We start from the raw sequence: 15,903 nt of genomic DNA, 5'->3' as shown, positions 1-15,903 counted from the left end.
GATGGCGCAACCAACTTTCGTGGCTTACGGTAAAGAGAACACCCTGCACGGAGCATGGAGGGCCCGGATGGCGCAACCAACTTTCATGGCTTACGGTAAAGAGAACACCCTGCACGGAGCATGGAGGGCCCGGATGGCGCAACCAACTTTCGTGGCTTACGGTAAAGAGAACACCCTGCACGGAGTATGGAGGGCCCGGATAGCGCAACCAATTTTCGTGGCTTACGGTAAAGAGAACACCCTGCACGGAGCATGGAGGGCCCGGATGGCGCAACCAACTTTCGTGGCTTACGGCTAAACGGTGATATCTGCGCGGAGCATGGAGGGCCCGGATGGCGCAACCAACTTTCGTGGCTTACGGTAAAGAGAACACCCTGCACGGAGCATGGAGGGCCCGGATGGCGCAACCAACTTTCGTGGCTTACGGTAAAGAGAACACCCTGCACGGAGCATGGAGGGCCCGGATGGCGCAACCAACTTTCGTGGCTTACGGTAAAGAGAACACCCTGCACGGAGCATGGAGGGCCCGGATGGCGCAACCAACTTTCGTGGCTTACGGTAAAGAGAACACCCTGCAAGGAGCATGGAGGGCCCGGATGGCGCAACCATCTTTCGTGGCTTACGGTAAAGAGAACACCCTGCACGGAACATGGAGGGCCCGGATGGCGCAACCAACTTTCGTGGCTTACGGTAAAGAGAACACCCTGCACGGAGCATGGAGGGCCCGGATGGCGCAACCAACTTTCGTGGCTTACGGCTAAACGGTGATATCTGCGCGGAGCATGGAGGGCCCGGGTGGCGCAACCAACTTTCGCGGCTTACGACTAAACGGTGATATTTGCGCGGAGCATGGAGGGCCCGGGTGGCGCAACCAACTTTCGCGGCTTACGACTACACGATGATTTCTGCGCGGAGCATGGAGGGCCCGGGTGGCGCAACCAACTTTCGCGGCTTACGACTAAACGGTGATATCTGCGCGGAGCATGGAGGGCCCGAGTGGCGCAACCAACTTTCGCGGCTTACGACTACACGATGATTTCTGCGCGGAGCATGGAGGGCCCGGGTGGCGCAACCAACTTTCGCGGCTTACGAGCGCTTCCCTCCCTCTGCGCGGAGCATGGAAGGCCCGGATGGCACAACCAACTTTCGCGGCTTACGAGCGCTTCCCTCTGTTCTGGTGGAGCATGATCCCCCTGCTCTGCTGGAGCATGATCCCTCTGTTTTTCCTTTGATTTGCTGAGAAGCAATTTTTGAATTTGAAAATTGGGGACTACGGGTATACACCCTACTCCCCCCTCTGGTGACATGTGCAATACTCTGTTATGAACATGTTAAGTGTGTGTGTGTTTGGTGCTCATGCTTGTGATGATTGTGAGAGAGTTAGCATAACTACAGTTCCCAAGTAACATAATTCAAGTTGCATTTCAAGCCCTAGCACATATGCAGAAGGTGTGCAACTTCCAAGACATAATTATTGTTGTATAAATCCCAGCACAGATCATATAAGTCATGGTTTTGCCCAAGTAAAGAAAAAGAATATTTTCCAAACCCCTATCATGCTTACATGCTCCCATAAAATACCCTAAGATCATAATTTGTGATAAAGCATAATACTCCCCCATCATGCTCACATGCTTCCACGAGATAAAATTCAGCGAAGTACCTGAATTACCACTTATAAGTGGATTAGCTTTTCGTGCTATGGTGATTACCATGTTCAAGTTTTTTCCCAAGGCTGTTTATCATGTGCTGTAAGAACTCTTGAACGAGAATATTAGTAAAATATGAGAGCCCCTTGAGACAGGGCTGCAAAGAGAATTCGAACACTAGATTATATAATCCATTGCCACAACTTGATTCCCATATTTATATCCCGCTGAATTCATTCAAATTTTCAAATTCCATCAAAGATCATATACATCATGATTTTGCCCAAGTGATAAAATATCACATATCCCAATCATGCTCCTCCCATTGATAGAGTTCAGCGAAATACCTGAATTACCACTTACTAGTGGGTTTCTCTGTTTTACATTATGGTATTTACCATAATTGTTCAAATCATTCCCCAAATTTATTTATCTTGTGCTACAAAAATTCTTAAGCACATATATATTAGTAAAATATGAGAGCCCTTAGAGATAGGGCGGTAAATCAACTTAGTAAAGGATTAGGGACCCTTGAACGTATGATATATTCATGCATTTGATCAAATGCCGGGGCACATATAAACTACATCACCATAAGCCAGAAATGTTTGTGCTTATAGGGTCAAAGAGACCTCTATGAAAATGCTACCAAAACAGGTTTCTCATGCAATGCGACTAACATTAGGTGTTGTGTAATCAATGGCATAAGGATCTCAAGTGCTACTATTTAAAACAGGGATCAGTACACATATTAATCTAATTAAATGATAATATCAACTAATGATAACACCAAGCAGCAACTCTATGTCGATTTATAATACAGATGTCACATGGAAAAGATCCCAACTGGTATAATGAAAGATTATACGCAAAAATCAACCCCATCCACCAAATTTCAGCCGAATTCAATCATCAAAATTCTAAAACAAGGCTCAAGGAATAATCTCAATCTTCATGCAAGGTTACAGCTGCTAGCTCCAGAAATGTTAATTTAAATGCCCAACAATCATTTATTATTCGAATAATTTAATCTCCCCAATCTCCTCCCAACAGTTATACTGTTCAGTTTCATGAATACAAAACATCAATGGGTCTAATTAATAATGTTAAAATACCAAACAAGACCCAATAATCACAATATCCTCAATATTTAGTCAAGACATTAGAACCCATCGTAACTCTTTTTTTTTTTTTTTTTTTTTTTTTTTTTGATCGGTCAAAGTCATGTTAGATGTTAGTAGTTAGTTCCCCATCCACTCCAAGAACCACCTTATCTCTCCCTTCACCAAACTCCACCTTATATCTCCAATCACCAATTCGTTCCCAAGAGGGATCGAACCCGGGTCACTTCACTTAAGTGAGGACCCGGTGGCCAGTGGGCTAAGCCCCCTGGTTACTTTTTTCGTAACTCAACAAGGCCCTTAATCAACATTAATGATCAATCATAAAGACACGGTTCCCAAATAGAAGCTCTGATGTCATACCAAGACTCTGTGCTTTATCCATTCAAATCGGGTTTTCTTACTCTTCATCCCTTTGGAGGTTGAACTCCTGTCCCCGTGAAGGTTTTGATGGTGCAGCGAGTATAGCTAATCTCTCCAGTGGAACGCAGATAGAGTTCTCCAATTGCCAGAAATCCCATCCAACCCAACCGATGACGCGGCCACCGGTGGTGCAGCCTGTATCAAGGACTTGGGGCGATGGCCATGTCGATGGCTTTCGACGCCGCTAGGACTATGCTCTGCTGCTGAACTGGAACCCATATTGTCGTCATCCCTTTGGAAAGTCAAGCTAAAACGAACCAAAGAGGGAAAAATAAAAATCCCCAACATATTTAAGAAATTGGAAATAACAATTGAGTGTAAAGGAAGAAGCAGCGTCGGCTGCTATGACCACGAGGCGGTGAGACTGGCCGACCCTTGCCGTGAACCAAACGGTGGCCCTGATAATGGCAACTATTGTTGCCGTCGTTGAAGGAGGATTGAGACGGCAGTGATATATATGAGAGCTTCGAACACCATAGCAAATCGGCTATTGATTTTCAGATCTGGGCGCATTATTCTTTTCCCAAAGCATGAAGCATACTCTGCAATTAAGCACGCATCAATAAGAGAAGTAGAGTGCAAATTGTAGTCTAACTTCCATAACCCCAAGTGTTTAAATCAACATCGGTTAAGATAATTGCAAGATAAACGTGATTGATTCACAAAAAATCAACAAAGCCAAAGGAGATGAAAAACTTAGCTTCGCCATGCTCATTCCTTTGAGTCTTCGAAGTCAGCAATGGCGATAATTCTCGCTTTCCAGTGAATCCGGTCTTTGACCGGCGGCAGGAGTTTTCCAGAGTCCGGGCGCGACGGCTATCGCCGATTTGAAGAGGATAAGACGACGGAGCGATTCCGATGCGGCAGTGGTAGAGGTTTTTAGATCAAAAGCTTGAAGACGTCGTGGTGGCTCGCGGCAGCGAAACCGCCAACGAGCTGTGCGGCGGCGGTGAAGAAGGGGTCGCGGATGTCAGCTCTAGAGAGAGATCGGTGCAGCGGTGATGGAGGGTTTCCGCTATGAGTCTCCGGCTGAAGCACGAAACGAAGGCATTGAGGATGAGCGTGATCCAAAAAAGAGGGATCCCGATCTGAAAACTGGAAACTCCAAATCGGGAATCTCTTCGCCGGAAAGTTTTTGCCCAGAAAAGTGAGAAAGTTTGCTCCAATTTTTTCGGATGAACAGTAACCAAATTTCCCATTTCCCAAAATTTTTTATGAACAGTAATCCTCTTAATGAACAGTGATGAACAGTGACTGAACAGTGATGAACAGTGACTGGAAAAACAATGAATCTCACGCCTTAGCTCGATTTTCCCACAGACGGCGCCAGTTGGTGAAACGAGAAACCAACACCTAAACTAGAAAGCAGTAAACGACATCGGATTTACGTGGTTCGGTCGAGAAGACCTACGTCCACGGGGTTAGAAAGCAGTAAACGACATCGGATTTACGTGGTTCGGTCGAGAAGACCTACGTCCACGGGGTTTTTGGGGTTTTTCCACTATAATCGAGAGAGTGTTTTACAGTTTACAAGAGAAGAATGAATAATGAGATCATAATCCCCCTCTAACCCACTACTAAGTCTATATTTATAAGCATGTAAATAAGCTCTAGGGCCTCAAGCCCATTTACTAAGATAATTGGGCTTAAGCCCCCTTTAATACATTGACCTTGGTCTGAGTCGCCTATGCTTGCTTGACTACGCCAGAAGCTCTATTATTCCATTTATTATCCCAAGTCTTCAATTAAACCTGCACTAGTTAGCTTAATAATAATAACACTAATCATAAGCATAAATAGAGATGTTCCCATTATATAGTGCACAGCGCTGGTGCATATTTCAGTCCTCATCAAATACTCAATAAATTAATAAACTTTATAAACTAATATATTTCTCTGGTCGGACTTGAGTCAATTTAAAAAATCATCAATTTTAATAAATTATAAAATAAGTTATTTAAAGGATCTTTTATAAATATATAGGTCGTACCATTAATATTATAAATTAAAAAATTACAATTGGACTTGAGTCAGTTTAAAAAATCATCAATTTTAATAAATTATAAAATAAGTTATTTAGAGGATCTTTTCTAAATATATAGGCACCATTAATATTATAAATTAAAAAATTACAATTATGAATACTATAGTAACATATTAAAATATGAATCTATTTTTGAATCATCTTTAGCTTGATCATGATTAGGTTATCTATATCAACCACAATTAATTGGAGTAGTAGATATATGTATTTATTTAATCTAAATATTACTCTCTCATGTATTTTTTATGTCTAATATTCTGTTTCGAGAAATACACATATGCTGATATTCATAGGTGAAGTTCAATATTTTTATATAAATTAATATTTTTTTTAAATATACAATATGCAATTTACATAATTATTTTTAAAATTAAATAATGTAATAATTAAGCTCAAGACACTTTTTATATTAGTATATAGATATTATTCCGTACATCTTCAATATCAAAACAAGTTTGTATATATAGAAGCCAATCATGATCATACATAGTAAAAGAAACACACAAAGTAGAAATCTCAAAGAATGAGGTAAGAATTAATGGAAGCGAAATGTCATAAGTGAAAGTGATGAAAAGGAATTAAGAAGCGTGGTGTAGCTAGGGCTTGTTGATTGCGCGGCAGGAGCGCCTGATCTGGCCCTGTTTGCCGGTGAGGACTTGAACGGCGCCCAATTTGATCATGGCTTCCCCAAATCTGGCGTTGAAGTCGAATCCACTAGCAATGGCTGCAACGGTTGATCTTGAAAGTGGATCAAGGGCCAAGTCTTGATCGATCTGCAGAATCCCTCTCTTCTTAACTATTTGCTTGTAGTACGAGTTGTCAACAACCATTGAGCTCAAGGGGTTCTGGTCCAGGTTCACCGTGTTGTCTACCTTAGTAGCATTCTGAGGGCATCGCGCTCTCAGTGCCGCCACCAGCGCCGCGTCCATGTTTGGATCCGCCTGCCCGGTGCCTCCGAAGTTGTAGAGCCGGCTCTGGATGAGGGAGCAATGAGTCACCCCCACAGTGTGGCCGCCTACAATCGTCGCCATTTTAAGAGCTTAAGGGTGCGTTTACTTTGATGCATGGATAAATTTATCATGTGAAAATGAGGGATAAACAAAAATTTATGTCTTTAAATACCTCCTTTCTTTTCTCGCATTTTATACAAAAGAAAAGTTCATCATTTTTTCTAATATTATCCCTCCACAAATTACGTAATGATCTTCGTCAGATGTAATTAAGTACCTAGAAGATAGATCATGTCTGTGGCAGTGAGTCCTTTCTTTGCAAATGCTTGGATGGAATCGGAGACTGAAACTGAAGGAATTGGGAGATCCACATTCTTAGCTAGGGATATTGTCCCGTCCCTCCGCCCCGTCTGCACCATGTATCGTCCTCCTTCGCTCTGTATATATATATGTATTTATGATGTCATCTAATATACATTATTTTGCATGATTAATAATTGAGTATTTTTATCTTTTATACTATGGTTATTTTAGTCTCACCTTTTTAATATATCCCAAAGTTTCAATTCATTTAAGTAATTAAACAAGAGTCTTACTATTTTTATCTATGAAACATAACTTGAAAATATATATAATTAATAAAAGAAAAAAACGTACTAGGGCGACGGCATCTCGTGTTGCCATGACGATGATGTCAGCACATGAGACGACGCCGGGGCAGGCGGCCTCCACCACAGCTTTTACGGCATCGATGAGTTCATAGCCTCGGACGCTCAGATTGGGGATTGCTGCTTTCTCTGTATTATTTCCCCCATCCAATAGAATTGATGCATCGCACCCCTTCAAACAACAAATTTGTATGAAATTAGACTATAATGCAATTTACTTTTTTATCTTTTTTTATATTAATACCTAATATATAGCTATTTTATCACTCCACTTTTTTACTATATATATTGCCAAGTGATAAATATGCGATCTCATCTTATACTTTGGTGTTAATTATATTTCGTGACGTCCAATTACATTATTATATTGAAATGAGACATGACATATAACGACATGAAATTAAAATGTAAGAGAGAAATGAAGATGTTTAATTATATTAGCTCACATTGACAAAGCAGTCATGAAACTGCATGCGTAGAAGAGCAGCTGCGATGGTGTTATCCTTGGTGGCGAACCACGCTCTAACGACGCCGTATACGACGGCCTCGACGTCGGCGGAGCCGCATTTTCCTTTATAGAACCCTACTTGAAGAGGGGCGGCGGCGCCCTGGCTCTGGCCGCACAAGGCGGCCAAGACTAAGACTGTTGTTACCATCAAGCTTAAGCTCGAACTTGACATTTTTAAAATTAGAAATTAAAGATTTATACTATTTTATGTATTATTGGAAGGAGTGGTTGATATTTGGATTTGCCATTTCTGGACTATTTATAGGAATGAAAATGTGCATCGTTTGCACGTTGGAGGGGTGTTATCTCCATCAAAACGTGCAGTCCAGTAATTGCGATTTTTTTATTTCTTAGAATTCATGAAACCTGCTCAAGTTAAATGTATGTATCTAAACTCGATAAGTTACGAAATATATATAAATATATTTTATTTATTTTTTACTAGCTAAGTGTTTGGACTTTGACGTACGTTTTCGGAATAAATAGTTCGGTTTGCATTGATTAATTCTGTTGGGAGGTCAACGAAGAAACTCAGCAGATCCAGTCACAATCAAGAGTAGGGATGTCAATGCAACCCGAAACTCGTGGGCCGACCCGAATAACCCGACAAAATTAGAGGGTTAGGGTTGAAAAATCGCAACCCGAAAAAACCTCCAGCCCGATTAGCCCGCTCCCGACTAACCCGGAACCCGATAGGGCTAGCCCGAAAATCCGATGGGCTGGTCCGGTGGGCTGACGGAATTGTGACTGATGCATCCAGTTACAACTTCTGCTATGTTTAGATCTATGGTATTTGCTTAAATATATATATGTAGCCTCATTAAAAAAAGTGAAATTAATTAGTTAGAATATATGTGTGTGTGTGTGTGTGCAATCTCATTGAAAAAAGTGAAATTAATTACGGAATTTTTGTAGAAATTGATTATTAGTATCTCATTAGTTAGAAATTAATTATTAGTATCTCATTTTAAAGTTATACGATTTTTTTTTTTCTGTCAATGAGACGTGCATGGCAAATCCACTAATTATTCAGTAATAATCTAGATTGTTCTAGTGCATTGATACATGTTAAATTTTACTATCTCATTTTAATATAATTTTGTTTATGTAATCTTGAATATCTTATATTTTTGCATTTCATGCTTTGCTATATAATTTATATCTTTAATATCTATGTATATTTTATATATTATACATTAGATCATTAGGAATAATAGAATATAAATGATAATTTTATTTTTACGCCTTTAACATGATTAGCCCGATGGGCTAGCCCGAAACCCGAAAGTTTAGGGTTAGGGTTGAAGATTTACAACCCGAAAAAATCTTCAACCCGATTAGCCCGCACTCGACTAACCCGGAACCCGATAGGGCTAGCCCGAAAACTCGGTGGGCTGGCCCGATTGACATCCCTAATCAAGAGGGGAGCTTAGAATTTTATTAATAATATATATATTTTGACAATCAATACATTAATTAATCACTTCGATGTTTAGGGAAGTCAAGTATTCTTTTATTAGGTGAGAATTTTATTAATAATATATTTTGACAATCAATACATTAATTATTAATCACTTCGATGTTTAGGGAAGTCAAGTATTCTTTTATTAGGTGAGAATTAAGATTAATTTGAATAACTTTGATTATTTCCTTCTCACCTGTATAGCCTGTATTTTGGCTACCCTTTCTTTTTTCTTTTTTACCCTTGTTAGAGGGGCTATAAATAGGTTTTTTCTTTCTTTTTTTCTTTCTTTCTCTTTTTTCTTTGAGGTGCAGGTTAATTAATTACGTACTACTACCTTTTCATCCATCAAAAGTAAACTATTTTGACTTTTATAAGAATTTTAATAAAATGATTGGTATATATATAGAAGAGATAGAGAGTGCCACCATGTAGTAATGAGTGGTTGTGCTCGAATTGAGTGTGGATATCATGTAAAAATGAATGATTATAATTAAAAAGAGAAAATGTGATGATGTTCAAAAAAGAAAATTAGTCATGTTTCTTTATTTGGATGTCCATTAATTCAATAGCATGTTATTTCCATAAATGAAAAATCAATATATAACAAATAAGGGTTAATGCCAAAAAATACATGAACTTTGAAAAAAGTTGCAATTTTGACCTGAACTTTCAATTAAGCCTCAAAATACATGAATTTATATTTTTGTTGCAATTTTCACCTAAGTTTGACTTTCAACGAAATTAGAGCTTAATTGATATTCAAAATTAAGTTAGATATATTGATTTTTGCTTTCGTAGACCCCCGAGCTTCTAAATACTCATCATCATCAGAAGTTAGACCAACTTCAAGTGAATTTCCGACTGTCAATTAATCTCTAATTTCGTTGAAAGTCAAACTTAGGTGAAAATTGCAACAAAAATATAAATTCATATATTTTGGGGCTTAATTAAAAGTTCACGTGAAAATTGCAACTTTTTTCAAAGTTCGTGTATTTTTTTGCCATAACCCCTAAAAATATCCTCACATAATTCATTATTTACACCAAATATCATTGTGGCCCATATATAATTATCTCATTTTTCATTTTAAAAATAATTTCTCTTTCCTAGTTTTGATCAAATATATCCAAAAAAAATTACTATCTATAAGATAATGAATAAAAAAAATGAGAAAATAATAAAAAAAATTACTATCAAATGTAGTTGTAAATTTTTTATTGAAAAATAATGAATAAAAAATGAGAAAATAATATCTTTTTTTATCATATGTTTAATAGAGATGAAAAGATGAAAAAATGTTGAATTTTTTTTTTCACACCCCTACCCTAAGATATTATATATTCAATATTGGAGAAAAAAAATGAGTACAAATGAGCTATCCGACCGAGAAAATATTCCACCATATTCGAAGAAAAATTTTCATCATAATAAACATGTTGTGAAAAATGAATGAAAATATATTTGTTCTCTCATTTTCCATCAAAGTAAACGCACGCTAAAAAAAAGTAAGCTCATCTTGTGGACTCTATAATGCTAATGTAAAAACACATAGCTTAGCCAGACGAGATCCTCTCCTCTGTCCCACAATTTACTGTGTATCATCGTGTCCCACTTTAAATCTTTTTATTTTATAATTATTTGTTGTAAAAACAAAAATTATTATATAGTAGTAATAAACTCTAATATTGATTACTAAAAAAAGTATCACGGACAGAGGGAGTTTATCTTAATTTTGAATTAATTAACCCATATAATTCATTATTAATTGGGCAAATTGCACGAAAATACCCCACTTTATACCAAATTCCGATTTTTTGACAAACCTCTTAATTGTAGCAAGAAATTGAACGACCTTTCAATTTATTGCAATTGACATCTCCGGTGTTTTCTCGGCCAAGTAAATGCTAAGTTGGCAACCGGAATGCCAACGTGGCATCAGAAATGCCAAATCACCCCCATTCCCCTTCCACGTCACCCTCTCTCTCTCTCTCTCTCTCTCTCTCTCTCTCTCTCTCTCTCTCTCTCTCTCTCTCTCTCTTCCCCTCCCAAATGAACGACCGCCTGACCGGCCAGATGAACGGCCGTCGGCTGTCCTCCAGCCCCGCCAACAGCACCATCAGCTTCGTCCTCCCCGAGCAGCCGAGTTATCTCAATCGGCCAAAGTCTTCAATCCAGCAGCCGAGAATAATATTCCAGCCACCGAGTTCTTCCTCAAGCAGTCGAGTTTTAATTTCCAGCGTCGATTTCTCTTCTAATCGGCCGAAATCTTCAATTCAGCACCAAGTACAAACCTCCAGCGGCCGAGCATCTTCTCCAGCGGCCGAGAACCTTTTCCAGCGGCCGAATTCAACTAAAGCGGCCGAGCAAATTGCCCATCGGCCGAGTTCGAGAATTCAATTCAGCGGGCGACGTCTTCAACGCCGAGTTCTTCAACTATAGCGGCCGAGTTCAAATTCTCGAACTCAACTCCAAACGGCCGAATTAGAGTGGTCGAGCTCCATTTTGAGCGGCCGAGGTCTACATTCGATCGGGCGAAGTAAAGATCCAGCAGCCAAAATCAACTTTCAGCCGCCGAGTTTCCTCCACGGCAGAGTAATTATTTAAGCGGTCGAAAGAAATTTTGAGCGGCCGAGTTCTTCCTCGAGCATTCGCGGCAGAGATCGAGCCGCTAGGGCTGGAAGTCTTCTCCAATTATACCAAACACCTCGTCTGGATTCGCAGCCAAAATTTTAGGTGACGGCGACGGTAAATGAGAAAGAGATGGGGGAGGTTGTAGGCGGCGGCTTCGTCGCTGTAAATCGAAGCAGAGGGCGGCGGTTGGCGCACAACATTTGGGAAGGGAAGCGGGGGTATTTGGAGGGGAAGAGGGGAGAGAGAGAGAGAGAGTGACGTGGGAGGGGAAGGGGGTGATTTGGCATTTCTGATGCCACGTTGGCATTCCGGTTGCCAACTTAGCATTCACTTGGCCGAAAAAACACCGGAGATGCCAATTGCAATAAATTGAAAGGTCGTTCAATTTCTTGCTACAATTAAAAGGTTTGTCAAAAAATCGGAATTTTGTATAAAGTGGGGTATTTTCGTGCAATTTGCCCTTATTAATTCAAATAAATATAAAAAATTAATTATAAACCCTAATTGGATGAGTGAACCCTTGTTAATTATCTTTAAATCATATTAAAACATAATATATTAATATTGAAGTAAAAATAATTAAAATTTATAACAAATAAAAAATGGGAGATACATAATAAATTATGGGACAGAGGATCTAATCTATAGCTTAGCCTAAAATCAACATATATTTGTTATCTATTCTTTGTTTTATATGGCTAACTTTATTGATGCACATCATATTTAGGTGTAATTTCAAGACTTCTAACAATTTATTTTTTAAAATTTATTACACCCCAATTTATTAACAAAAAAAAAAAAAAAACTCACATTCTAGCCTTCTAGGTCACTTCTAACAAAATTTAATCGCCTTTTTTAATTGATATATTCACCCTGTCCCAGTTATTCAATAGGCCACATTTTCTTATTTGGACGTAGGTTATTTCTTAAAATGAAAAATCAATACATAACAAATAACCTTATATAACACATTATTTACAACATATGTCATTGTGTTCTACACATAATTATCTTATTTCTCATTTAAAAAATAATATCTTCATTTCTCTTTGCTACTTTATATATATATATATATATATATATATATATATATATATATATCATCAAACAAAATTATTTTATATCTTCTATTTTATTATAAATTATTCGTTTCTTAACATTCATGTCCAAATCTTGTGACTCATTGAATTGGAACGGAGGAAGTACTTTAGAAGATTCCATCTGTCAAAATCCAGACGCCAGTTTTTGGGATGTGTATCATGATATTTAGGTGGCTAATCGTCCACCAAAAATATGATATTTTTGGTGGGCACAGGTTTTAAGAAAATTGATGGTGATTTTTATGTAATGGAGAAATATTTCATCAAATTTGAAATGAGTGGTTGAGATTGAATTAAAGATTTTTTTTTTTTTTTGTAAATAAAGGATTTTTGTAAATTGTAAGGATAAAAGATAAGAAAAAGTAGTGGAATGATATCTTTTTATGGACACCCAAAATGGTAAAAATATTATATTTTTCGTGGCCGAGGGAGTAATTTTTTTTCTTCTTATCGCCATCTAGATATTTTTGATGGAACTAAATATATCAAGATTTGATGAAAAATCTAATGACATCATCTACCGTAAAAAATAGTACACTGAAAAAATGGAAAAAAATACTACTAATGAACTTTGTCACTATTTGAACTTGATTATCTGCCAATTGTCTCCATGATCAGTGGAATCAACCAGAAGGGTTGATTCTTTTTTCATGGAAAAAGAAAAGATTAAAAAACCTACAAAAAGAGAAAGCAAAATATCTACATTCATATGATTAGTGCGGTGTCTTATCTTGTGATGGAATAGATGCACATCACCTGTTTGCGAAAAGTGGGTGAATTCCCCATCCACTTGGAAGATGAATGGCCTCACAATTTCAGCCCTCACTGAATCAATTATCTAAAAGGAAAAAGGCATTTTATCCCTCTATCTCTTGTCCCATGGAATATATATGCATCATTAGATTTTGTGAGATTTTGAAAATGATATTGATCAATAACAATTGGATTTCTTGCCTTGCTTGCTAAAGGTAGCCTATAATTGTTCCAATATTCTGTGCTTCGACCTAATCATGGGATCTGGTCCACTTCAATTGCTCCTACAGTTTTTTAGGGCAAAATTACCCATAGAGTTAGTGATTTTACGGGAAAAAGATAAAAATAAATCGAGTTTTGTAAATGCTACACTTGATCTGTGTATGTCATACACTTTTTATAGCATCTCTCGATAAATATTATCGATCGTCAAAGTTCGAATATCAAGAAAGTGTACAATTTTACTCTTTTCACCCTTACACCGAGTGAAGAGAAACAAAAAGAAAAATACAAAAATATGTTCTGGAAATAGGGTAAAATGAGAAGTTTAGCATCCTTTTGTCATGAAATTTTAAAATGTAACACTAATTCAGAATAAAAATTCCATATCCAAAGCTGAACTACGCACATTGATTTTAATTTGTGTTTATTTATATTGTTGATTGATGCCAAGCAAGGAGGCACCTAGCGTCGCTAACGATTCGTCTAGACAATTTTCTTTACTATTATCATAAATACATAAATATAATACTTTTTAAAATCCTGATTCCATGTTAATTCTATATGTGATGACGTGTACCGAATCATGCATGTTTAATAATGGATTGTGGCCTTTCCAACTGTTTTAGGTTGATGCTCAGAAACCCTAGCTAGTTGTAATGGTTGAGTGTTAACATCTGGCAAAAAACTCAAAAAGAGTGCAGATCAACTTGAAATCATGCATGTCAACCAGTTGTCAGTCTTTCTAAATGCAGGAAAAGTTTTAAACATATTTTGCTGATATTTTTATCTTGGATAAATATCAAGTTAGATTTTTTTAAAATTGAATTTAAAACATAATATTCATTAGATTCGTGGCGAGCCATGGGTATAGAGATTAATAGAAAATCTAAAGTAAAGTAAAAGCAAAAGGCAAATTAAGCTAAAAATAGAAGACCCTATTTTTAGTACACCTCAATAAGCAGCTATTGGGTTCTCTTTGAATTATTATTTCAAGTCTTATGTCAGAGTGTTGGAGATCCGATGCCTCCAGATATGAAACATAAATTCGAATATAAGTATCATTTGAATTAATCAAATACAAATTTTGTGCTAGCTATTCAACCATATTATATCAAACTTAGATTTCAACACAAGTAGTATGGTATTTAATACAATCTTAGAGCATCCGTAATGGGGTTCCTTGATAGCCTACTTGATAGTGGTTGTGTTATTAAGTAAGTAGTGTTGCATTGGGGTTCCTTGATAGCCTACTTGATAATATTAGTTTTGATTTTATGTTTTTCATTTAAATTTTATTGCATAATTTAAATAGCATATTTTTATAATAGTTAAATACGCCATTAAACATAAAATTTAAAATTAAAAACGGTCGGTCAAAAGTGCACAAATCGAGGAGGTGCAGTCAAAATTCGAATTTTCAAATTTTTCCTTTTTTTTTTAATTGGGCGCGTGCATTGCACGCGCCATCCCTTCCCCCCTTCGAGCATACTCGAAGACTCGAGTATGCCTCGAGTGTTGGGAATTATAGACGCCAATAATTCCGCCCCGGATCTAGTGTGACGCAATATTTTGGATATCGACCGATATGAAACGAGAAGAAAAATGACACCGATATTTTTAACGTGGTTCGGCCAAACTGCCTACGTCCACGGACCCACACCAATATATTAGAGAATCTCAAAAGGAGGAGTACAACAAAAATACCACACTGTATTTTGTATCTGCCTACACAGAGGCTATCTCTCAACTCACTTTTATCACTCGTGTATAACTTCCACTCAGAAGCTATCCTCACACAAGATTTCTCTCTCTCTAATATCACACCCTTCTCTGGTGTTGTTCTGGGGGTGGTGTTGTGATGCTGTGGACGTAGGCAGTTTGGCCGAACCACGTTAAAAATATCGGTGTCATTTTTCTTCTCGTTTCATATCGGTCGATATCCAAAATATTGCGTCACACTAGATCCCGGGCGGAATTATTGGCGTCTATAATTCCCAACAACTGGTATCAGAGCTGTTGTTGTGATGCTGCTGCGAGGAAGGATTTTATAGGGGATGAGAGGTGGTAGGTGGCAGTATTTTGTTGAAAAACATTGCTTGCCATTATTGAATGTTGCAGCCGCAACTTTTGAACTTTTGACCAACAATCTCCCACTTGAAGACTGATTTCAATCTGTCTTCACACCTTGATCAACGCAGCAGCCTTTCTGTCTTTGTTATTCTAGCAAACCAATTGAAGCTGAGCACAACTTCAATTTATCAATGGTTACTGCCTTTGTAAGCATGTCGGCTGGATTTTGAACTCCTTGGATCTTTTCAAGTATTAACACCTCATCCTCCAACAGAGATATGATGAAATGATAACGAAGT

General features: G+C 37.8%; 1 protein-coding gene across 1 annotated transcript; it reads right to left on the bottom strand.

Annotated features, from left to right (window-relative positions):
- Positions 1 to 5,679: 5,679 nt before the first annotated feature.
- On the bottom strand, positions 5,680 to 7,599 carry LOC131021342 (peroxidase 60-like). The gene is made up of 4 exons (XM_057950508.1): positions 7,302 to 7,599; positions 6,845 to 7,027; positions 6,465 to 6,624; positions 5,680 to 6,252 (listed from the first exon to the last, which is right to left on the bottom strand). The coding sequence occupies exons 1-4, from the start codon at positions 7,533 to 7,535 to the stop codon at positions 5,834 to 5,836; spliced, it is 996 nt and encodes a 331-aa protein (XP_057806491.1). The 5' UTR covers positions 7,536 to 7,599; the 3' UTR covers positions 5,680 to 5,833.
- Positions 7,600 to 15,903: the final 8,304 nt, after the last annotated feature.

The sequence above is a fragment of the Salvia miltiorrhiza genome, chromosome 1, assembly GCF_028751815.1.
Source record: "Salvia miltiorrhiza cultivar Shanhuang (shh) chromosome 1, IMPLAD_Smil_shh, whole genome shotgun sequence".
Classification (NCBI taxonomy): domain Eukaryota; kingdom Viridiplantae; phylum Streptophyta; class Magnoliopsida; order Lamiales; family Lamiaceae; genus Salvia; species Salvia miltiorrhiza.
This window is presented reverse-complemented; position numbering and strand designations above follow the sequence as displayed.